The 25,008-nt window shown below is 42.6% G+C and overlaps 1 protein-coding gene and 1 long non-coding RNA gene across 3 annotated transcripts in view; one reads left to right on the plus strand and one right to left on the minus strand.

The window, feature by feature from the left end:
* Positions 1 to 2,531: 2,531 nt before the first annotated feature.
* On the minus strand, positions 2,532 to 7,222 carry LOC150021841 (uncharacterized). 2 transcript variants are annotated; one of them, XR_016511372.1, is made up of 5 exons: positions 6,836 to 7,222; positions 5,867 to 5,955; positions 4,177 to 4,410; positions 3,751 to 3,855; positions 2,532 to 2,739 (listed from the first exon to the last, which is right to left on the minus strand). It is a non-coding gene; the product is annotated as an uncharacterized LOC150021841 (long non-coding RNA). The 2 variants fall into 2 exon arrangements; XR_016511374.1 differs by lacking the exon at positions 4,177 to 4,410.
* Positions 6,353 to 25,008, plus strand: part of TFCP2L1 (transcription factor CP2 like 1) — a 56,387-nt gene continuing 37,731 nt past the window's right edge. The window contains exons 1-2 of the mRNA XM_090279245.1: positions 6,353 to 6,486; positions 10,422 to 10,573. Of these exons, the coding sequence (XP_090135371.1) occupies positions 6,425 to 6,486; positions 10,422 to 10,573 (214 nt within the window). The 5' untranslated portion in view covers positions 6,353 to 6,424. The remainder of the gene's footprint in view (positions 6,487 to 10,421; positions 10,574 to 25,008) is intronic.

Here is a 25,008-nt window from a genome sequence, read left to right on the forward strand (position 1 = left end):
GAGGGTTACCTACAAAGAAGTTCCCATAAGACTGTCAGCTGATTTCTCAAAAAACAAAAACAAAAAACTTTGTGGACAAGAAGGGACTGGCAAGAAGTTTTCAAAATGATGAAAAGCAAGGACCTGCAACCAAGATTACTCTATCCAGCAAAAATTTCATTTAGAATGGAAAGGCAGATAAAGTGCTTCCCAGACAAGGTAGAGCTAAAGGATTTCATCATCACCAAGCCATTAGAAATGTTAAAGCGACTTACTTAAGAAAAAGAAGATCAAAACCATGAACATTAAAAAGGCAACAAATTCACAACTGAATCTTAAAAAAAAACAAACCCAAAAACCCAAACTAAGCGAACAACCAGAACAGGAACAGAATCATAGATATGGAGATGATATGGAGGATTATCAGCAGGGAGAGGGAATGGGGAGAATGGGGGAAAGGTGCAGGGACTACGAAGCTTAATTGGTTGGTACAAAATAGACAGGGGGAAGTTAAAAATAGTAAAGGAAATGGAGAAGCCAAAGAACTTATATGCATGACCCATGGACATGAACTAAGGGCGGGATTGCTGGGTACTGGGTGGACTGGGGCAAAGGGGGAAAAATTGGGACAACTGTAACAGCATAATCAATAAAATATACTTAAAAAAAAGAAGTCAGAGGTCTGGAACTTATACTGTAGCTGGGCCGCTTCTTACTCCAGGGCTGCCTGTGGTTCCCATTATTGTATCTTTCCTTCCTCTGCACCTTTGTACATGCTGTTCCTCATGCCAGGCAAACCCCCTCTTTTCTCTTTCAGGTACAGATATCTTATCTTTCTCAGGGCTTAGGTCAAATTAATCTACCTCCCTCCCTCAGGAAGCCTGCCTGGGTTACACAGCTCTAGGCTCTCTGGATAGTTTAGCATCCCTAGTGCGTCTCCCTCTGTGGATACATGTGTAGCATCCAGCTTGGGAAGAACCCATAGGAAGTTTGAATACTAGAGTTGGATTAGGGAATGAAGGAGGTGCTGAGATTTTTCTTTCTTGAGTATGACTCCTTTGAATTTTGTGCCTATTTCTGTTCCCAGGGAAATAGTTAATTATGCAAGGGAGTGGGGGCAGTAGAAGAGGGTATAGGAGGGATAGTGATGGGAGGAGACTTGACTTGGGGTGATGAACACACAATATAACATACAAATGGTCTATTATAGAATTGTACACCTGAAACCTCTATAATTTTATTCACCAATGTCACCCCAATAAAGTCAATAAAAAATAAATTAAAAAAGTTATATGTATAATAGACTGTACTAGTGATTTTCCTATTTGAAGTATCTGCCATAATGTTTCATGTCAGTCCACATCAGTCAAATTAAATAAACAGCTCATAAGTAGCCTTTCTGTGATGATCCCATGACAGATGCAGGGGATGTATTTTGAAGGAGGACATGACCCTGCCTAGATTACAGGGCATGGTGTGGTCACAGACTTGAGGAAGGTCACCACCTTCCCAGTAGGGCCAGCAGCTCCTGATGGCTTCAGAGACCCAGCCGCCCCCCACCCCCCACCCCCAGCTGCCTGCTGCAGGTTGGGTGTTGCCCAGATTGGGCCAGAACTCTGTGCACAGCTTTCTCACCCATGCCCTGGCCTAGGTTGGGGGTCCAGAAGCTACACCACAACAGGGGACTAAGCATGGAGGTTCTGAGCCAGGTGGCCTGAATTCAAATCTTGAATAATAGCCAGCTTGCCTTGGGCAAGTCACTTCAGCATTCCGATCCTCAATTTTTCCCTCCTTGGGTTATCATACTGAACTTGCAGGAGTGTAGTGGGGATGAAATGCATTAGTTAAATTAATGCCTGTGCAGAGCCAGTGCTCAGTAGATGGGAGCTTCCTTCCTGTCCCCTGCCTGCAGCCCTACTGGTCCGCCTGCAGAAGTCAGGGTCTGAGGGGCTGTAAAGAGGGCCTGGCAGGTCTGAGACTGAGTCCTGGAGGGCTCCCGCTGCTAGTACTGGATCCATCCTGTTGTCCTGTCTGCACGGTATTCACAGCCATGAGGGCAACCCACCATTTGGCAAGTCTGTTGGAGTAACAGGAGAGGCTCTTCCTAGGAGGAAATCCCTGCCCAAGAGTTCTCAGAGGCACTCTGCCTAAGGGGACCCCTTAGGGGAAATTGCCTATGGGCAGGCAGGGTATTCCTCTGGGGATGGGTAGGTGGACAGGCAGGTACCACAGTCTCTACCTCCTATTGGTCTTTTGCCCTCTTCCTTCCATCTCATGCTTTGCAAATTTCAGCAGCTTTCCCATCTGCAAATGGGCATTCAACCCCTACTTCCCAGGGCTACCATGGAAAGTGTCCAGCCCAGAGCAGATACTCCAAAAATAACAGTTGGGATTTCAGTTCCTTTCCCTTCAGGGAATCTAAGTCTATATATATATATATATATATCAACGGCTTTTCAGGATCAGACACTGTTAAGGTCCTCTACCTCTTTCCACCTAACCCCAAACCAAGCAGTCCCTCCCTTCCTCAGATAAACATCGGAGTCAAAGCCTGAAAAATCAGCAGCTGTCTTCATTTTTTCATGACATCTTAAGTCCCAGTGAAGATCATGACCCGAGGCAAGAGCACAGGCAGGACAAAGAGGAAAACAAGTTCACCCTTTCTTTCTCCTCCACTGTAAGTCTTCCCCAAATGCTGAAATAGAAGAAAACCTCATGAGCTAGGTTGAGAGTTTGCCTTGGGATAGCATTCTTGCCAACCTAGAGGCAGAAAAAGAAAAGATTCAAATAAAGTGAATGGGAGGAAGTGGTACTTGAGTTTGGCCCTCAAGGGCTTCCACTGAGACCCTTATGTGGAGGAGATAGCTGAGAACCTAGCCTGCCTCTCAGATAAAGATGGCAGCACCCAGAGCAGGCAGCCTTCATTAAAAGCCGACCTCTCAGCCCAAGCTGGTATAGCTCAATGGATTGATTACTGGCCTGTGAACCAAAGTGTCTCTGGTGCGATTCCCAGTCAGGGCACATGCTTGGGTTGCAAGCCAGGTTCCCCATTGGGGGTGTAAAAGAGGCAACCACACATTCATGTTTCTTTCCTTCTTCCTCTGTCCCTTCCCCTCTTTCTAAAAATAAATATATAAATAAAATAAAACTAAATAAATAATGCCAAACTTAAAACAAACAAACAAACAAAAAAGCCGCCCTCTCTAATAACAACTACTTTGAAGGAAACCTTACTCCAAAGCTCCCACTCTGATTTAGCTATTACTCTATTGGAGTGAAAATCCACTTACGATGCTGACAAGCTTATCATTTATGCTTACCACAAGTTTATGTATTAAATAAGAACAATAACAAAAGGAAACCAGACCTAAAAAACAAACAACAAAAAATATCCTCTCAGGCATCAGGCCCAGAATCTTCACTGTGACCTTCTGCAAGATCAGCTGGAAACCCTGAGGAACTGCCAAGAGGGTGTTGCTCCCTGAGAAACCTGTGGGGCCCTGTGCTACTCCTTGAGAATAGACACACATCTGACCATAGGACATTTATACAGCCTGTGTGAAGGAAGGATACAGGGCCTCAGGACAGGAATTGATGCCACCCAAAGAGCATAGATACAGAGATCTTTACCAGCCTCAAAACCCAGAGGCCTGGTTTTCTCAAGGGTAAGACAGGGTGATGGGCCTACTTCTCAGCATTGGGAGATTCCAGTGTATGGCCCAGACCTAGCACAGAGTAAAAGTAAATATTCCAGTGTAAGTGGATACTTACAAAATAAGAAGAGACTGGCAGGCCCTTGCCTGCATATCTGCCTTCTCCCCTCTCCTCCTCATTAGATTGGAAGCCCCTGGCATCCAGACTGGGCCTAAATGTGCCCTGCAACAACAAGGAGTCAAAGGCAAGGTTATGTTACCATGTGATTCAGATGCAGTCTCTCTGGGCATTGTTAAATCTTACCCTCAAGAGAGTCAAAATCAAGGAAAGGGGAGAAGGAATGCAGTCACCTGCAATACACAGAAAGAATCAAACATTCCTGAGAGGTTACACTTACCTGACCCTGAGCTTCATCACAACCCTGAAGCAAAGATTTATCACCCCCATTTTACCAATGGCCAAACTGAGATTCAAAGGGCCCAGGATATTATTTCTTCATTGATATAAAACAAACCATCCCATAACTTAGTAACTTAAAACTACCAGGGCTTGGTGGGATGTCTTAATCTGTTCCATGTGACTTCTCCTGGAGCAGATCCATGGGTGCATCCAAATGATCTCTGCAGTAGGTGGAATGGCTGGAGGCTGGGTGGGCCTTTCTCTCCACTGAGGCAGTTGGATTCTACATGGTGATTCAGAACTTCAAGGGAGCGGAGGCAGCTGCTTCCCGGCCTTCTAGCGGCCAGCTTGGAACAGGGACATCACCTCTGCTGCACTCTATGGTCAAAGCAAGTTACAGGGCCAGCCAGATAGGAGTGAGGTGAGGCAATAGGTGCCCATCTTTTGAAGAGACACTAGCACGCAGTCAATTTACACCAACCAGGGTCACCCATCCTCACAGAGCCAGCTAGCTGGTAAACCCATGTCTGAGCCATTGTAATCTCTGTTTCCCATGTTCAGTGCCCTTCCTCCAGGCTTCTGCACATGCTGCGTGCTCAACTGGAGAGCATCCTCTATCCCTCACTTCACAGACTGGCCTAACTTTCACTTACCCATCCATCAGGAGACATTACTTTATCTGGGAGAGTTTTCAGAGCTTCAAAGTCCTTCTTCATATTCCCAGAGCAGCCTCCACTTTCTTAATCACACACACTGCACTGTAGTTGCTGGCCTTTTCTTTTAGAAAGTAAGCTTGCACCCCAGCACCCAGTGCCATGCCTGGCACATGGCAGGTGCTCTGGGGGAAGGAATCCAGTAAAGGGCATGCTTTTTCCACATGACCCAGAATGCCTCTCATTTAAATGCTGTGCTTATTATGAACCCTGAGACAAAGATTAGTGTTCAGGATGTTTATTAGGAAGTTTCCCTGAGATTGACACCTGTGCAGGGGATGAGAAGGAAACACGAGCGGACTGAGGGAGCGCCCCTCCCGACAGCTTCAGCTGGTCTATGGGGAGTCCTGGGGCTAAAAGAGCCTGTCAGCAGAGATGGCCAGCCTTCTTACTCCTGCCTTAATAGTGGCTCTCTGCAGCAGAGGCAGTCCCTGAAGGTGCTGGTGGCTGAGGGTTGTCTGCTTATCGTACTCCCTGTGGCTGGAGCAACAAGTCCTTACTTGAAGGGGTACCCAAGTGGCACATTTTCATTTTTCTCATGAGGCAGAAGAGTAGAGGGAAGGTAGTAGTCCTTGAGAGCTGTTCAGAGTAAGCGGCTTGCCAGTGGTGGATGGAGGGAAGGAAGCTGAGAGAACAGAATGGGGAGCTGGAAATTGTGGGCCCAGGTCTCCACTGGACTTCATTTGTTTAACACTCAGGGACAGAATTTGGGTAGTTAGGTTAGAGCTGTTTGACCTCCGCTCCCTCCTAACTGATCCCCACGAGGACCTACTGTCCACACTTCTTCCAGACTGACCTTTCCTAAAGGCAAATCAGATAGGCAACTTCTCTATTTAAAACACACAGAATATAACCCAGCTCCTTGCAGGGTCTGCTAGGCCCTCTATGATCTGTCTTGTCCACCTCTCCCACCTCATTCACTAAGCTCTCCCTTTGATCACCCAGTCCCATGCCTAAGTAGGTCTGCTTCAGGATCTTGGTGATTACTGATGCCTCTGCCTGGAGCTACTTTCCCTCCAGATGTTCATAAAGATGCTTCCTCAGCTCAATGTCATCTGCTCCAGCTGACTGATTATTCACTTAATGCATTCCCTTTTCATATTTATTCAACAAATACTCACAGAGCACTTACTGTGTCCAAGCACTTTTCTAGGCAGTGAGGACAGCAGGTGAGTTCGAGTCCAGGCCTTGCCTTCTTGGAGCTTGGATTCTAGGTGGGAAGATAACACACAAGTAAAAATAAAAATGCCACGATTTCAGAGAGTGTAAGTAAACAAGAGCAAGGTAAGTAGCAGAGGTGGTCTGCCTCTGGGTTCCCGACACCCAAGCGCAGAGCAACCTCTCCTCAACCACTGTGCCGCTCTGGGGACCAGCCCCGCGCTTAGGGTCGGGGGCGGGGCGCAGAGGAGGCGCGTGAGGGCATTGGCGCTGCAGTAAAGGTCACCTGAGCCCCACCCTAGGGATACGAGGCCGCGCCCGGGAGGGGCACTTGCTCCCTGGAAGGGCGCGCGGGTGCGGATTCCCCAGGTGCGGCGGCAGTCCCGCCCCCGGGGGCAGTCCATAAAGGCGCGGCGCGGGCCGCCACCGCGCTTCGGAGCGCGCTTTCAGGTGCCTGGGCGAGGCGGGCGCGGGCTGCGTCCGGTTCTGCACGCCGGCCGTGGGGCGCTCGGGCTGCAGCCATGCTGTTCTGGCACACGCAGCCCGAGCACTACAACCAGCACAGCTCCAGCAGCTACCTGCGGTAAGGGCCGCGCCGCCCGCCGGCGGGGAGTGGGCCGACGGGGACTGGGCCGGGTCGGCGGGCGAGGTGCTGTCGGACGTCGCTGCGGCGAAGGGAGTTCTGGGGCCCGGGGTCTTCAGAGCCCGCCCTGCGCTACACTTCGTCGCTCTCCGCCCCAGAGCACTCAGAAGAAACAGCAGCCCGGAGTCCCGCTCAGGGAGGGACGGACGGACGGACGCTGGCGTGACCCGACGCGCGGTGTTGGGGGCCCGGCTTGCAGAACCTAGTGCCGGACGGCTGTGGCGGGCTCGGAGCTCGCACCTGTTGGCCACAGCCAACCCCAGTGCGTCCTCGTCCCCCATCTCCTTACCTCTGGCGTGGGAGTGTCGCCTGTCCCGGGGAAGTCTAGTCCCCTGCTGTACCCCTCTCCGCGCCTCGTGCCCTCTCCAGTGCCCTTGGTCCCGCTGAGGGTCGAGTGCGTGGCGAGCCCTGCCCTGCGCCTCAGCCTCGAGAGTGCCGGCGGGGGCTCGGAGGGGCTGCTTGCTCCCTCCCTCCAAGTAGTCTTGCGCATATTGGCCTAAGGCCCACACTCTTCCTGCCCTTGATGGAAATATTTTTTCTTCAGGGATTTGACTAGTGCTCTTCAAAGGGAAAAATAAGTCCTGCCTGTTTGTAAAGTTCTCTTTTATCCCCTAAAGGAAGTAGGACCCCGTTAGCGTCCGTCCCTGGAGGATTGTTTGCCACTGCTGGGCAGCTGGCCGGGTACTAATGGGCAATCATTTCACTTTCTGAACTCGCCTGAACCAGCTTTAGCCTGTCTTTATTTCCATCCTAGACACGATTTATGAAATGTGCCTGATTTAACCCAAACAGCATTTGGAACGGGCTCAGAGGAAGGGAATTGTGAGGCCGAGGGAGTCGGGCGCTGACAGCCCCAAAGTGAGAGTCCCCGGGAATGACTTTTTTTTTCTCCAAGAAGTTCCCACCCAGATTTAGCAGTTCGTGTTATTTGCTTTTTTTTTTCCTTAAAAAACAGCTTCTTTGAATATTTATTTTTATTAACAGTATGAGTTTTTTGTAAATCCTGGATTCTGATAGGTGTTTGTCCAATAGCCCTCCTTGAAGACATCCCCTATCCAGAAGGCAAAGGAATGATTGAGTTGATGTGTCTTGTTTTTCATTCATGGCCAGAGTCAGAGGAGATGACATTTGTCTTGGGTCTTAATTAAGGACTGATGGCCTCCCTGAAGACCTTGACGATGTCACCAGAGGGAAGCTGCTCTGGAGGATGTCCGAAGCCTGCTGGGCAGATGTTAATCCCTGGCAGAAAATTATGTCCATTCACTTACACAAAATGCTACAATATTTTTATTGTACTGCATGATGCATTTTAGGTGTAGTTTTGCCTAAGTTTTAGTTTATGACCATTAAGTGTGTGCCATATCTTAACAATGATTTTAAAGGTGACCTTGAATGGAAGGTGAGTGTATTGAAAACTTCCTGGATGCCTAAAATGTCATCCCGATAGGAAGAATTCCCCTTGCCTGGAAAGTGCCTCTACTACTGAGTTGGAAATTTGTCTGTATAATACTGAGATACCTTTTAGGATTTTGGCATTGCACTGGGGGTGGGGGTGGGGACTTGGGGTGAAAAGCACCATGAAGCCATATTTGTTTCTGGGGTCATTTCGGATCCATGGAGAGAGAAGCATTTGGTCCATGCCCCTGCACCTGTTTTATTTCACCTCTTAGAAGGTAGGGTTTTGCCTTGTAGAAGTTGACCTCAATGAAGGCCAAAGTAGAGGGGGTCAGTAAATATGTCCCTCGTCCCCCCAACTCTACAGTGAGGGTCTTGTCCTCTTCCTTGGTTTTTCTTTTTCTTTTTAAAAAATATATTTTTTATTTATTTTCAGAGAGAGGAGAAGGGAGGGAGAAAGAGAGGTAGAGAAACATCAGTTAGTTGCCTCTCACATGCCCCCAACCAGGGACCTGGCCCACAACCCAGGCATGTGCCCTGACTGGGAATTGAACTGGTGACACTTTGGTTCACTGGCCAGCTCTCAGTCAACTGTGCCACACCAGCCAGGGCTCTTCCTTCATTTTTATGTTTTATTTTTGGTTGTCTCCTCACTGCAGAACGTTTGCAAGTTGTTTGACCTTACCTGGGTGGTGGCCTTTATAAAACTCCCTTCTTTGCCTTTTCTGTTTGGTGTTCTCATGACTTTTATTCCTGGGCAAATAAAGATGCCAGGCTTGAAACAAGTTCCTGTTGAGTGATGGTTCTTAATGCCCCCCCCAACCCCCCGCCCTGCTTTTTTAAAAATTTAAAGGCAGCAGCCAGCCCATGGATTATTAACATGGTCTGGGCAAATGTGAAATTATGCGATCCTTGGGTGAGCAGGCCTGCCTGTTTCTTCCCTGCTTCGAGATGACCACTGGGTTTGGGAGTGTGCCCCAGTCTGACAAAAGGAAGGTGTGATGTGAGGACAGCCAACATAGCACTGTGCTCTGGTCTTTGGGCCACGGACCATGACAGGGGAGGTGGGTGCACCCACAGGAGGTTTTCCAGGTGTGCTCCAAGCCTGATTTTTCCTTCTGAGAATTGGTTAGACAGTGTTGGGGTGTGTGCTGAGTTTGTGTTTTAGAGGAATTCGTTTATTGTGTTGTGTGAGGAACAGATTGTTCCAATGACTGCTGTTTATCCAGTGAAGTGGGGTCAGTGAATCTGATTCATAACCCTGGACACACAGAGGGAGGAGGGTTATCAAGATAAGGGCACTGGCACTTTTCTGGCACCTGTTTTCATGCTGCTCATAATTTAGAGGTCTTAAACAAGTCTTCCGCCCACAGGTCATTCATGTTCTCAAGGATTTCTTTTTTCTTTGCAAAGGCATTTAAAAATACATCTAGAATCAAGTTCTCCAGTCATAGGCTGATGTGAGGCTGATACACACACACACTTTTTTTTTTTTTTTTTTGGATACGGCAAGGAATTTTGTTCAGAGGTGGAGGAAAAGAAAAGATTCGTTGAACATCTGACCATTTTCCATTTGGATAAGAAAACAGAATTGAAACCAATGTCCTTGTTTTGCATTTAGGAGATATTAGTATGACCCTTATCATAGGGATTATGGGTCAGCTGTCCTTTTTATTTTTAGAAGGGTGGGGGGATATCTCAGTCTGGGTGAGTGAAGCAAACAGTTTCTGTATTTGCATAGTTTACAGAGCCCGAAGGACAGAGTTGTATTATCCCGAGAAGTAGCAAATAAGTAGAATAATTTATTTAAACAATTTAAATATTTGCCCTGGCCAGGTGGCTTAGATGATTAATGAGTTGTCCAGCACACCAAAAGGTCGCAGGTTCAATTTTTGATCAGGGCACATACCTAGTTGCCAGTTCAGTCCCCAGTTGAGGTGTGTAAGGGAGGCAGCTGGTTGGTGTTGCACTCTCACATCGATGATTCTCGCTCTTGCTCTCTCTTCCCTCCCCTCTCTAGAAAATCAATAAACATATCCTTGCGTAAGGATTAAAAAAATGAAAGAGAATAAACAATTAAAATACTTGTTCAGAGTCTTATTCTAAAAGCAAGACTTTATAATGTCTTTCTTATGGATGGCAACAGAATGGCATCTAAAGTTCAATCCAGAGCTGTTAGTCCCATCGTCACAGAGAATATTTCTATAATTTGTGTATGTTAAGTGACTTTGCATTTTGACTTCATTAATGATTTGATTGACTAAATCCCTTGAGAGAAAGTAGAATCATCACAGATTTGTTTGCTCTTTTTGCAAGTATTTGTGATGTGAGGTGTGTGTGGCTGAACTAGCACGCTGCCTTGTGCTTCGCTGTGCTGCTCGTGGTGACCGTGGTCTGCATTCACTACTCCCAACTTGGCTCTGTCTTTGCACATGGGCTGTTGGGGCTCTGCTCCTGACTGCTCCCTCTGTGTGTTGCAGTGATGTGCTCGCTCTGCCCATCTTCAAGCAGGAGGAGCCCCAGCTGTCCCCTGAGAACGAAGCCCGCCTGCCACCCCTGCAGTACGTGCTGTGCGCTGCAACATCCCCAGCCGTGAAGCTTCATGAAGAGACACTGACCTACCTCAACCAAGGTAGTGGCCAGAGCACTGGGCCAGGGCAGAGCCAGGGGGCTGGAGAGACCACCCCCCCCCCCGGGAGGAAGGGGGAGTATACCTGAACCACCTATTTTAGTTTCATCACCTTATCACAGTAGGGGAGGTGGGGCTCAGAAAGGGAGCAGTGGTGTCCATTGGATTCCATTTCCTAGCTGTGAGGCGTCACTGAGCCTCAGTGTTTTCCTCTGAAAAATGGACACATCAACTCTGCTGTTACTCAGGCCCAAAATGGGTAGCATTCTTTGCTCAGTGATTGCAGCCATTATTATAATTGCTGTTTACTGTGACCATGACTCATGTCCTTTCCTGGACATAGATTAAGCACATTTGCTGTACCAGGCCTGTCGTTCTAGAGCTGCACCTACAGTGGTGGGAAGACAGGCCCTGTCCTAACGCAGCATGGGGGCTGCATTCCACATGTGCCAGAGAGGTGTCCGTTGTGGCGATGGGAACACAATACAGCATTCCCTCATGTATCGTGGGTATTATGTTCTAGACCCCTCAGCGATAGGTGAAAATCTGCGAAGTAGGAACCTTACATTTATTTTAGTATTTATATATATTTTAAGACTTTATAAACCCTTCCCACACACTTATAAACCATTCCCAGTCCCTTATTAACCTTTCTCACTCCCTTATTAACCTTTTCCACACTTTTATAAACACTACTTATGTTCTTAAACATATTCTACACTCTTAAACCTACGTAACTTCAACAACATACGTATACAGTACCGCAAAATCCTGTGATGCAGTGAAAAATCTGCAATAAATAATTAAATATAATATTTTTAAAAATCCTGCGATACAGTGAGGCTGCGATAAGTGTACCGCGATATAGAGAGGGACTACTGTATTTCACTGTGTCCCTAGAGAAGTAGCATTGGCTTTGGAGTTTAAATTCCAACTTGAGCATTTCCTAGGTCTGTGACTTTGAGATGCCTTTTCTTTTTCTCTGAGCCTCTGTTTTCATTGTAAAATGGGAAGTTTTAATTTTTTGACATTTAAAACAATGAAGGTATGTAAAGTGCCTGATTGATAGTGGTTTTTTGATTTCTGACTCCCTTTATGTATCAGTGTCCTGATGGGTGGCGTTTTTGTAGTTTTCTGTGATTATGTGTATGTGTTTATTGCATTTTCTTTTTGAGTCGCTTCATAGACACCCTGGAATCAAGTGGATGAATTACCCCTCAGTTTTAAATGAGAAGAGCAGCCCTGGCTGGTGTGGCTTAGTGAGTTGAGCATATCCTGCAAACCAAAAGTTTGCCAGTTCAATTCCCAGTCAGGGCAACATGCCTGGGTGGCACGCCAGTGCTCCTATTAGGGGCGGTGATTGGAGGCAGCCGAATGATGTTTCTCTCTCTCTCTTTCCCTCTGTCTAAAAAATAAATAAAATCTTTAGAAGTACATATTAATAAATACCTAAATGGGAAGAGCAGAGGGGCAGAGGAACATAATGGTTTCTGTAGGGTTGTACCAAGTTGCAGAGGAGCTGCAGTGTGCACAGGCTGCCTCCTTTCTGTAGAACTTTGACTCCTTAATTTGGGAAGCCAGCTGGGGGTGGAAGTTCAACCTGATCGTCAAGCTGTCCTCTGACTGCTGAACTTGCCAGCTTCTGGGCCAGGGAACCAGTTCAGAATTAGCAGGTGCCTCTGGATGGAAACACCCCTCTCCCCTGGTTGACATGGCTCAGTGGAAGGGCATGCTTAACCCTGTGGATAGCTCTGTGGCCTCAGTGAGTTGCCATGCCAAGCAGTAGGGCACCTGGCTCAGGCCCCAATATTTGTGTTCCATCTGCTGAGCCCAGTGGCCATTGATGACAGGTGATGTGGCCATGCGGAAGGCACCTCTGTGCATCTTGGCTTATTTGGTGGAAGGGCTTCAGCCATTTTCCTTTCTCTTTCACTGAAGGTCAAATGCTACCAGCTTGTTGTAATGAGCAGTTGCTTCTCTCTCTTGCCTCAATGTAGCGTGAAGAAATTGTATGATGTTTATGGAGCATTGCACTCTGAGGTGGTTCTTATTCCTGAGCTTAAATTTGTGGTGCTAAGGAGTGGGTGGCCTGAGGCACTGCTGCTGGACCAGGTCGCTGGGTGCGCACGCCTCCCTGGCTGTCTTAAGACCTTTGACTGCCCTCCCCACTTTCCCTCCACCCTCGCCCACCTTTAGCCAATCAACTTTGGACATCATTTTGCAGTCAACATACCAGGTCTTTTTAGAAGAGTTTATTCTTTACTCAATATAGATGCCTTAAAAGAGAGGGAGAAAGAGTTGCCCCATGGTCTTACCATCCTCTGTTAATTTGGTGTATTTACTTTAGATATTTTTAAACTATATTTTCCTGATAATTAAAATAATACACGTTCATTAAAATTTTTTTTGATGATTGAGAAAAGGATAAAGAGGAAAATCAAAAGAAAAATATAATCAAGATCTCTAATTTTACCTGAGAACAACTGCTAACCTTGTTTCTGCATATTTGTATATACATATTTTAAAATTATGATCATGTTACAAACATATATCCTATTTTCTTAATTTACTGTATTTGTGAACATATGTCTTAAAATTGTTTTGAGAACTTAAGTTTTTTAACGGCTACAGAGTATTACATTTTACAGTTGTTACTTAGGCAGTTTCATAATATGGATACTTAGTTTTTGGTTGTTATCTTTGTGTAAAATATTGATTAGTTATTTTTAGATACATAACTTAGAAGTAGAATTGGAATTATTGAATCAAAGGGTTTGAATAAGGATTTTGATACATTCACCAAGCTGCCTTCTCATCAGAGTGTACCAATTTACATGCTGGCCAGTGGTGTACATTTCACTATTACCCAGTATTGGACATTGATTAGTGAAACAGAATTTAATTTTAGAGTAGCATTTCTATCATTGTAATGTGGCTGAATATTTAAAAATGTTTATTGATCTTTTTTATTTCTCCACCAATTATGTTTATATCCTTTGCACATTTTCCTATCAGGATGTTTATATGTTACTGATAGTGAGAGCACACCATATATGAAGAACATCAACCTTTTAGCTGCTGTACATTGCAAACTTTTCCTCGTTGCAGGCCATTTAACTATTTTATTGTGTGATAATGATAAAAGGTGGAATGCGATATATGCCATGATTTTTTGTGTGTGTTTAGAAATTTATTTTAAATGTCTATTGTCAACTTTTTGTCTTTTAAAATGGTTTTTATTTCATGCTTAGAATGCTTGCCCATCTTAAATCAGTTTAGTAGGTTCCTACATTCTATTTAAGGGTTTTAAAATTTTAACATTTAAATGAAGTTGGGAATTTTTTTTGAAACTTAATAATTAATTATTTGATGATATTTTGAATTATTTTCAGCTTTCCCAGTAAGATTTATGTTATTATGTTGCATTTGGAACTTATGATGTGATATAAAGGTCTAAGTTTATGTTTCTAAATAGATAACTTACTAGTTATTGCCTAGTTTACCCTTTTCTTATGGGTTTAAAATGCCACTTTTGAAACTTTTAAAAAACCATATTCTAAACTGTTAGTCTAGAAACAGACCATTATATATAGGTATTTGTCCTGTACCCCTGAGATTAATTGAGTCACACCCTATTTCTCGTTGGAAATACATATTTCCCTGTTTGGGAGTAGAAGTTCCTTTCAAAATTCTTCTTAGCCATTCTCAATTATTCTTATAGATGGATTTTACAGCCATTTAATCTTCCTTCTATATCCTTTTTTAACATTTATGAGATTCATATGCTTTATAAAATTGTTTCTTGATTTTATTAAATACTATTCTTGTAATAACATTTTCTGTCATTATTAAAACCTCTTAAACATCACTTACTATGTCTGCATATTATTTTACTTTTTCCTTGCATTATTTATGACAATATTGTCATAACTGCTGGAAGAAAATATACACTGTGATTATTTATAGTGCCCATATCCCACAATAGAATGGAATCTCTATGAGGGTGGATAAATATATCAGACAGGTTATATTCCCAGCATTAAGCTTGGTGCCTTGATGATAGGTGCTCTATGAATATTCAGAAAATTAAAATCAGGTTATTTATTTTATTCCATTTTATTTCTCTCTTTTTGTTGCTATTATTAGTGTGCTGTACTGGATATCTTTTTCAGCATACCTTATTTAAAGTAGCCTATACTTTTATGTCATATGACATAGGCATTGATTCAGTTAAAAGATAGTTTTGACACATCAGCCACAACTTTTTTTGTCAATTGAAAAGTTTGTTATTAAGTATTCAGTATTTACTCTCCTGGCTCTGTGATGTTGCACTCTTTCTATGGGGCTGTCCCATGTCATTTTCCTTGTAGTGATGTGTTTAAAGTTCTTTGAAGACATAGAAAGGAAGATATATATATATCAATCAAAAAGTCATTAAAACTATTGAATGTCCATTTCTCAGTGCAATGTCAAACCAATGCCCTGACTTCATGTGGCTTCTGCAAGGAGTATTAGATATGGATTTCCTGTCACCAAGCCCAATAACTAATTTTGGATATGGTGAAAATGGTTTGAGAAACAAAGTATATTGCCCTGATTGGTGTGGCTCAGTGGGTTGGGCATCGTCCCACAAACTGAAGGGTTGCCAGTTCAATTCCCAGCTAGGGCACATGCCTGATTTGTTGGGCAGGTCCGTCGTTGGAGGTGTGCAAGAGGCAACAGGTTGATGTTTCTCTTGTACATCACATTGATGTGTCTTTCCCTCTCCCTCCCCTTTCCTTCTCCTCTCTGTAAAAACAAATTAAAAAAAAAATTTTTTTTAAGGAAAAAGCAAAGTATGTCTTTTTCCTCTGAAATGGAATCCTAAAGAAAAGTGGTAGACAGCTGTTGAATATAGGTCTGAAAACTTTCAGATCAACTTCTGTCAGTGGCCAAAAGTTACAGTGGACAAATCTTTCCTGAAGGCAGGCTGGAGCCAGAGGGAAGGGATGAAGTGGGTGGTGAGGGAGAAGTCATGGAAAACAGGAAAGAGAACCCCAGGCAATCTGTAGTAAATTCTGGCTTTGAGATAAGACACAACTTTACAAGAATGGCTTGTTTTGGGGAAAGCTTTGGTATTTTTTTACCAAAGCAACTTTTTGAATCTTAAACATAGTTATGAATTTCTGTAAGACGCTTACTTTGATTTATTAATGGAATAAAATCCTGTCTATTGGAAGGAGTGGGTGGTTCAGTGAGAAGAAAGAAAAGCCATGTGCAAAGGCAGGAATGGGTTGTGGTGGTGTTGGTGCACTTAAGCACACTGTCTATCCAAAGAATCCTAAGTACTTCAGGATGACTAGGGTTTCGAACACAGGAGTGTGAATGATATGGATGGAGACCAGATGGCCAAGATCTCCAAATTCCTTGCTGAGGCTGATCCATTGAGCGACCACTTGGACAAGTCACTTAACCTCTCAGTTGCTCCAATTTTCATCTATTAAACAGAGGAAAGAAAATGTCTACAAACTAGGTGCTTAATACAATGTGGATTAATGAGTAACTATAGTATTCCCTCACTTATTGCGGGTATTGCGTTCTAGACTCCCCTGCGATAGGTGAAAATCCACAAAGTAGGAACCTTACATTTATTTTAGTATTTTTATATATGTTAAGGCTTTATAAATGCTTCCCACACACTTATAAACTGTTCCTAGTCCATTATTAACTTTTCCCACTCCCTTATTAACCTTTTCCACACTTTTATAAACATTACTTATGTTCTTAAACATATTCTACACTCTTAAACTTATGTAACTTTAACAACATATGTATACAGTACCGAAAAATCCTACGATATAGCAAAAAAATCTGCGATAAATAATTAAATATAATATTTTTTAAAATCCCGTGATACAGTGAGGCCACGATCAGTGAACCATGATATAGAGAGGGACTACTGTATATGCAGGACACTGAAAACGCTGTCTGGCGCAGAGTAAACATTGACATGTTAATCATTATTAATAATAAAGCAGACCCATGTTTACCCTAACCCTATTTTGGAAGTTAACAAGGTCATCAAATTGGGGCTTTGAAATTTTTCACTATTTTTATCCTTTTCCTAATTCAAAGATTAACATAGGGTTGGTTCTAGAACTAAGAATTGCACCTCTTAGAATTGAAAGGTAATAGCTTGCAGACAAATTACAGACAGGAAGATCTGCTGAACTTTTCCATGTTTTTTTATTCACTGTGCGATCAGATAATACAGATAATATGGAGGAGACATAGCCTATGCATGGTGTTAAAACACCATCTTTAAAATTGTGATCACAACAATGGACTCTAAATGATGCGAGCATTTGTGTCAAGGATTACTCTTTGTGGGCACCTCATAGCCTTTAGGGTGATACTTTGTTTAGCACTTTAGAATTTACACAACACTTTATGATATTCTGTCTTAAATTTGTCTCCCAAAATATATTACATATTCCCATTTTACAGGTGGCAGGCTGAGAGAGGTGGAATCAGGCTCCCTTCCCATATCACATGACCAGGCTAGCCTGGGAAGTGGCTGAGTTGTGATGTGGGGGTTCTGGAAAAGGAGATACCCATTTTTCTGGCCACTTTTTCTAGGACTTTCTACTGGCAGGTTTCTAGGCTGAGCACTTCCATGAGGGGTGTAGCTCTGAGGGAATCTGTAAGACACTTGCAGGGGAGAGGACCATGAAGAAATGGAAGGGAGATAAAATCCCCCCTTGAACAAAAAAAACCATAATCACAGTCAGGGCACATGACTAGGTTGCACATCAGGTCCCCAGTTAGGGGCACGAGTGAAAGGCAACCACGCAGTGATGTTTCTCTCCTTCTCTTTCTCCTCTCCCCTTGCTCTAAAAATAGATAAATAAATAAAACAAACAAATAAATAAATAATTAAAAAAAAACAAAAAAACAATCAGTTTCTCTTACCCCCCTCCTACCCTTCAGTCTCTCCATCCACAGTGACCCGAGAGAATGGCCAGGGAAATAAGACACCTTGTGGGGAGGTCCTATCTTCCCTGCTCCTAGAATCCAGACAGAAAGATAGCTTTTTTATTTTTATTTCTAAACCAGCTTCTGCTCTGGGAAAATAATCTCTAGGATCCTCTGTTTATCTGGCATTGGGATGGTTTCATTTTGTGTGTTGCCTTGAGAGTTAAGTAAATAATGAATGTCTGGCAAGTAGTAAGTACATAGTTATATTTTCCCTTCTCCCTGATTATATCAGTGTCTTCAATTGTAAAGGATGAGGCAGAGGATGAGTTACTCTATCCTTTCTCCGTAGCTGAGACTTTCTTTCCAGATTAATTTTTAGCCTGAAGTTGAGGATATAAACTGAGTAAATCAATGACCCTTAAATATATTACTTTTAAAAAATACTTTCTCCCTTACTGTTTTTTTCAGAGTATAAAAGTAGCACAAACTTATTATAAAACAAAATAGCCAAATAGTACATAAATTTTTACTCTCTATAAAAGTTATTTTAAAAATTAATTCATTTTCTAATTACAGATGACATACAATATATTAGCTTCAGGTATACGACATAGCAATTACCCATTATGAAGTGATCACCCCAATTAGTCTAGTACATATGACACCATGCATAGTTACTACAATATTATTGACTATATCTTCTATAGTTTGCTGAGGTTTTATGCTAAATGTTTTGAGTTTTTAAAGTCTTTATCATTGTCTAATGAAATGATCATATGATTTTCCATAATTAACCTTACTTCTGAGGTTTTTCTTAGTCATACATTAACCCATATATGCTTAATTGTATAGTATACATTAATCTACATATATCTAATTTTATATAGACACCCATACATAGATACTTGTGTGCCTCTTTTTGAGAGAAATGGGATTATATTATATATACTGTTTAGTAACTTGCTTCTCTCTCTCTCTCTCTTTTTTGTCCAACAAAATATCCTCAAAGTCTTTCCAGTGGATACATTACTAAAATAAACCAAAGCTGATCCTTACTGCTTACATTATGTCCCATTGTATGGATGTTGCATAACTTGTTCTCTTGAGGAACATTGGGCTTGGTTTCACTTTTCATAATTATACCTAGAACTCCAGTGAGCATCTTTGTACCCACATCCTTATCCTTAAGCAGGAGCGAAAATCTCTGCAGGATAAATTTCTAGAAATAGAATTGCCAGCACAACATTTTGGTAGATACTACCATATTGTCCTGTAAAAAAAGTTGTATTGATTTGTACTTTTATGAACAATAACTATATGAATAATTGTTTATTTCCTCCTCCCTTATTACCTATCTCCCACCTCTACCTCACCTGGAATATAAACTTCTTAAAGGCAGAGACCTTGAGTATCTTGTTCACTTCATGTCCTAGCACAGTGTTTGGCATATGTAACTTCTTTGAATGAATGAAGGATGTCTATTTTTCTATACGTTTGCCAACACTCTTTAACCTTTGGTCATTAATGGGGGAAATATAAAGTATAAAGTATTCCTGTTTTAGTTTTTCATTTCCTCAACTTTGTTGAATATATTTCATATTTTATCGGGTTATTTCTATTCCTTTTGCCTTCCATGTGATTTACTCACTTTTCAAATGGGATTTTCATCCTTATTTATTTGTAAGAGCTCTTTGCATATTTGGACTAGTGTGTTAGAAACATACTTCCATACTTTCACTTATGTCATTCATTTTTTTTGTTTGCTTGCTCCTTTTTTTATATGATAAAAAATTTTATAATTTTTTATGTGACCAGGTTAATTGGATTTTTACCTTAACTTTTTTTGTTACATGTCCTATTTAGAAAAGCCTTCTTCACTTAAAGATTTTAATAATATTCACCTATTTTTAAAGATTCCTTTTCCAGTCTTTGACACTTTGACATTCATTTTGGTGTATAAGGGATGAGGTAGAAATCAAACTCTATTACTTCCCACATTGTCCCATAATAACTTATTGAATATAGAGCTTTCACATAGTATAATACTGTGCAGGCATAAAAAGAATGAGGTAGAGCCTTACATATACCCATGAAAGATATCCAGCCTGTGTTGTTAAATTAAAATTTTTTCCTCCTTGTTGGTAATACCAATTTGGATGACAGTATTAATTACTCTTTTTTTAGGAACTAGGTGGCAGATCAAAAGCCAGGAATTTTGGAGCTAGATACACCCAGGTTCCAATTCTGGCTCTCTATTCCTTCCCAAGTTATTGAACTTGTCAGCCCATGTTTTTTTGGTAAAATAGACATAACACCCACTTGAGGTCTTGTCTTGATAATTAAATGAGATATCTGGTTTGTTTGTGCCGTGCAATGGTGCTTTATTTTGGCTACATAAAATTTAGAAATGCTTACTCAGCAAAGAATTTTATAAACCACCTCACAGAGGTTAAAAGGAAAAACAAAATAAGGGACAAATGCTTTCCCAAATGTCAGGTTCTCATAATTAATCTATGAGTTAATAAACTAATAAAATACTTACAATTTAGTTGATATGTGGTTCTCATTGGTTGGGTTTCAACATTTATTGAAATAAATATGAGGTTACTTGTACAGACTGCTTATTACAGCTCATAGACTTGTAGAAATGAGTTTTAGTATTTTAAAGGTCTCTTCCTGGTCATGTTATAATTGTGTTTTAATAGTGGATGAATTAGTTCAGTTAAAATATAATACAAGACCTAATTCTAGATGGTCCAAATAACAGGGAATGATATATTCCTAAGAATTATGTTAAAACCTTGTATATTCTGGAAATAATATGGTAGTAATTATCATTATTAAAATGTGAGTGAAAGCAAATGCAGCATCAGTTAAGTAACATGTTAAATAAAATAGAATTCCATGAGAATTAATTTAAAGTGAGCAGATACATTAGACGTCCTACTGTGCTTGTACATGTTTAGAGGTTGGCTGCTGAAACCCTGACTCAAACCTTGCTATCAGCCCACGTCCGTGAGCCCTCACAGCTCCTCCCGCCGCTGCCCTGGGCACCTGATGGTGCAGGGGATGTCCTGATCTGCTTTCAGTGTAGGTTTTATTCTTTTTCAGGTATTCTGAGGTCAACAGATAAGGATATGCTTACCACTGAAAAAATAGTTTGTAACAGTCCCCAAGTGGAGGGGTCATATGCAGAAGCAGCAGGGTTAGTCAGCAGGGATTGAGGGGACAGCAGGGACCCTGTATTGTGGTTTCCAAGGAGAAGGATGGGGTGAGGCAGAGTAATAAGCAGTTTCAGATTGGCTCTGGGCAGAGGAGCTGTGCCTGGTTGTCTGATACAGGGCTCTGGAGTGATGGCGCAGGGGGTAGTGGCCTGCATGGTGACACAGTTCTGTGAAAGCCGGGAAGAGAAGGTGATTGGGACATGGATTCTGCATTGGCTGGTTTGAATATGAAAAGCACTCACAGAGACTAGTCATTTAATGTCTCTAAGAATTGAACAACTCTGGAAGGGACCGCCTGGCCCCAGATGTCAAAGCATCCAAAACAGATGCGTCATTTAATACATGACCTTCTTGCCTGCTGCCCTGGACTGTGAGCAGAATAGCAGGCACCGAGGGGCCACTTGGAAAAGCTGAAATTTCAAACTAATTCAGCCTTTTTACTTGTTGTGAGCATTTTTAAAAATATTACTGAGTTTTCTCTCAATCTATAAAACCACCAGCAAACTTTCTTGAGCTGTTTTCTCATGGGACCTGATTTGATCCACCTTTGCTTTCCCCAGATCTTTGACAGTTTTTTCCTGAGAGTCAAGGTTTTGATGCGTAAGTCTGATATTTTCACACACTTTAAGAAGCATCTCTATTTCTAAACAGTAAATTCCCTCCTCCATTGGTTTTCTGCAAATTTGCGTTTCATGTCCTTGATGTAATTCAGGCAGTGTTGAGTTTTAGCTTGAGCTTTTGAATCTCACCCTCTTCCTGTGCCTTTTGTCTCTGTCAAGAGGCCTGCACTGGGTGGAGACTTGTACTTGAACTGCAGATGCTTTGTGCATTTGATTTTCTTTGTGTAACTTTAAAAATACTTTGTTTTTTCTCTCTAAATGTTGAGGAAGCATTTAAGTTAACAATCATTGAGTTTCTCCAAGTGACCTCCGACTCCATCTTGATCTCCGTTTTCTGGCTCACTCCTCCTCTGAGTAGGTGAGTTGATCTTCAGTGCAGTTTCAGTCAGATTTTAACTGGCTCCCTCTCTCATAGACCCCCTGTTCTCTGTGTGTGTTGAAGTTTTCAAACACCTTATTTCTGTTCCTTAGCTCCTCCACTCTTTTCCTTTCCTTGAACATCTTCTTAGATAGGCAGTTGGAGGCTTTCCTGAAGCTGACAATTGTCATCCAAACCATTTGCTATTTCTGTTGGATGTTGTTCTGTATTCTTCTGAAATGTCTTCCAGATTTTTTAGCCTCAGTCTCTTGGGTCTGGAAGGATTTTGATGCTGGTGATTGAACATGTCTGTCCTTCCAGACAAGCCATCATTATACTCCATGAAATGAAATTTTAGAGGACTTGCTTTTCTGTCCTCAGGCAGGGAGGTCTACCGTGTCCCTCTTGTTCACATCTTCACCGGGTGCTGCCAAACACAGTTTGTGATGTCAGAGGACTGTTCCCCACTTTTAGTGGCTCAGGGGCTTTGATGGCTTTTGTAAAGCATCCTGTCTACTTACTGATGTCACATACTCTTCAATCTGGGCAGAAACTCTTTAAGCCAGCTCACTTTTTGACCAAGTACTGTGGCTTTTACTATAAAAATAAAGTAGTGCACTCCAAAATTTCAAGGGCAACTCAAACAGACTTGTGCCCATAATTCAAACAACTTCATGAGGGCACTGCCCAGCTGCCACAGGACCAGCATTGGCAGCACAAACATTTTTGTGTCTGTCAGCATGCCCTCTCTGGTTCCAAAGGGCACTGTGGCTTTGTCCCTTGCCAACAGCTTGTGGGCCACAGCTTACTGCTCGGAACCTATGAGTGCCCTACCCCTAAACCCACCAACCGGTTTCTGGCATCCAGGACAGACCATCGATGGGGCTGAAGGACCAGGTTTAATAAACTTTGCTTTGGTCACTGCACAAGTAGAAAGGGTTATAATTTGTATGGTACAGTGTAGGAATATAATCATATTTAATGCCGGGTATATCAGTGGATCTTAATAAATGTTATTTCTCTTCTGCTGTTAAGTTTGGATATTTTTCATAGCTGTTTGGAGGGAAGAGAAGCAGGAAGGTCAGGGGTAGGAAGTACCACTTTACTTTTTATAAATGGACCCCTGAGTCAGGTTTCAGGGCCCAGTGGATTATGGTAGAGTTACTACTTAGAAGAATGTATGCAAATTTTCTGCACTGAACGAGGAAGGTGTTTTCTGAATTTTGTTATGTGTTAAAGTAACCACTCTACACAAGTAGGTACCATCATTGTATGAACCCAGTTATTTCATAAGAGAAGGAAGGAAGCCCAGAGTAAAGATGGAATGCTTCTGGGTCATTCAGCTTGGTGAGGTGGGTCCAGGTGTGAGCCCAGGTATGGACAGTTTGGGAGTCTGTAGAGGCCACACAGAGAAGGACAGGTGCTTCCTTGTGTTAATTAGGAACTGATGTTCCCACCTCATTTTTCTGAGGACTGTGTCCCTCTCTCACAGGTGCCCATGGGACACTCTTCCTTTCTAAGCTATCTGGCAAAGAAACCCGTTGTGTGGGTGGGTTGGTGTTTCTTGGTTGGAGGCCAGAGGTGGAAAGCTGGCCTCCCTTTTTAACTTCTAGTTTGCCCCTCACCTTGTCTTACACAGGAATGTCCTTTGGGTACCTTGAAGGGTATTTCATTCAACCACTTATTGATGGGGAAACTGAGATCTGGAGGATAGAATTGACTTGTCAGCATGTGTAGTGGGCTCCCGACATTCTCTTGGTGCAGACTTGTCTTCTCTCCAAAGTGGCTCTAGAGTAGTATTTGGCCTTGAACCAAAATGCAGAAGCATCAGAACCTCCTGGAGTATGCGGTTCCTGCTGTGTTAGAACTGGGAGGGGCAGGAATCTGTTTTCACTAAGCACCCCAGTGATCAGAGGCTAGGGTATACTAGGATTTGTTAGCCACTGCATTGAGGGTACTGCTATTCTTCACTTTTTTCTTTCTAGAAGGAGAGGACTGGACCTTGCAGAGAAAATGTGGGTGGGCCCTGCTTTACTCACGGCTCTATACTTTGCAGATTGAAGACCTCTCGTGTGCACAGCCAGGGGCTCTGTGCTGAGGTAGATATGGGAGGTTCTTGACCTTCCTTTGCCAGTGCCCACGAACTGGAAACTTCTATCTGGGTGGTTAGAGGACCCTCTGAGTCCTGAATGCGAAGGAGAGACCACACATACTCTGGGAATTCACAGAGATGGACAAGTGTAGATTCCTTAAGTATTAGAACTAGAGGTGGCTTAAGATGTCTTGGATGCCTTGCTACTGCAAATGTGGTCCATGGGGCAGGACTACCGGAAAGCTTGTTGTAGGTGCAGAATCTTGGGTCTGTTATAGAATAACTGAATGAGAACTTGCATATTAATAAATTACCGGTGATTTATGAACATATTAAAGTTTGAGAAGTACTGATCTAGCCTATGTACCTCCCCATCCCACGCCTCTGTATTATAGCCACCTATAATACTGAGGGCCAGCAAAGCTGTGTGACTTGCCTTGGGTCACAGAATGATACTTTAATCTGATCTCCTTTTTTAAAAAAAGTAGTTTAAAATAACATACCATACAATCCATGTATGGATTTTCAGTATATTTAACTAACTATATTAAACTATTACCACAACAAATTTTTAGAACATTTTTGTCTCTTCTGAAATAAATTCTGCATCCATTAGTAATTAGTTCCCATTCTCTTCCCCCTCCTCCCCAGCCCTAGGCAACCATGAATCCACTTTCTAACTATAAATTTGCCTATTTTAGACATTCCATATAAATGGTGTTGCACAAATGGTGGTCTTTTGTGACTGACTTCTTTCACTCAGCATAACATTTTCAGGGGCCATCGACATCACCGTGTGTATCAGAACTTCGTGCCTTTTCATTGCCTAGTGAGACTCCATTATATGGATGTACCTAATTTTATTTATTCATTCTTCAGTCGATGGATGTTTGGGTTGTTTCCACTTTTTGACTATTGTGACTATGTTGCTGTGAACATTCATGTACACATTTTTGTGTAAACCTATGTTTTCATTTTTCCTGTGTATATACCTAGGAGTGCAATTTCTGGGTCACATGGTAACTCTGTTCAGTGTTTTGAGGAACTGCCAGCCTGTTTCCCAAAGTGGCTGCACCATTTTACATTCCCACCAGTGTATGAGGGTTCCAGATTGTCCGCATCCAGCACTTGTTATTGTCCAACTTTTTGATGGGTGATGACAATGACGGAACCTCTTCAGTGGGCCG

Source organism: Furipterus horrens, unplaced genomic scaffold (genome assembly GCF_987537825.1).
Source record: "Furipterus horrens unplaced genomic scaffold, mFurHor1.1.pri manual_scaffold_1, whole genome shotgun sequence".
Lineage (NCBI taxonomy): Eukaryota > Metazoa > Chordata > Mammalia > Chiroptera > Furipteridae > Furipterus > Furipterus horrens.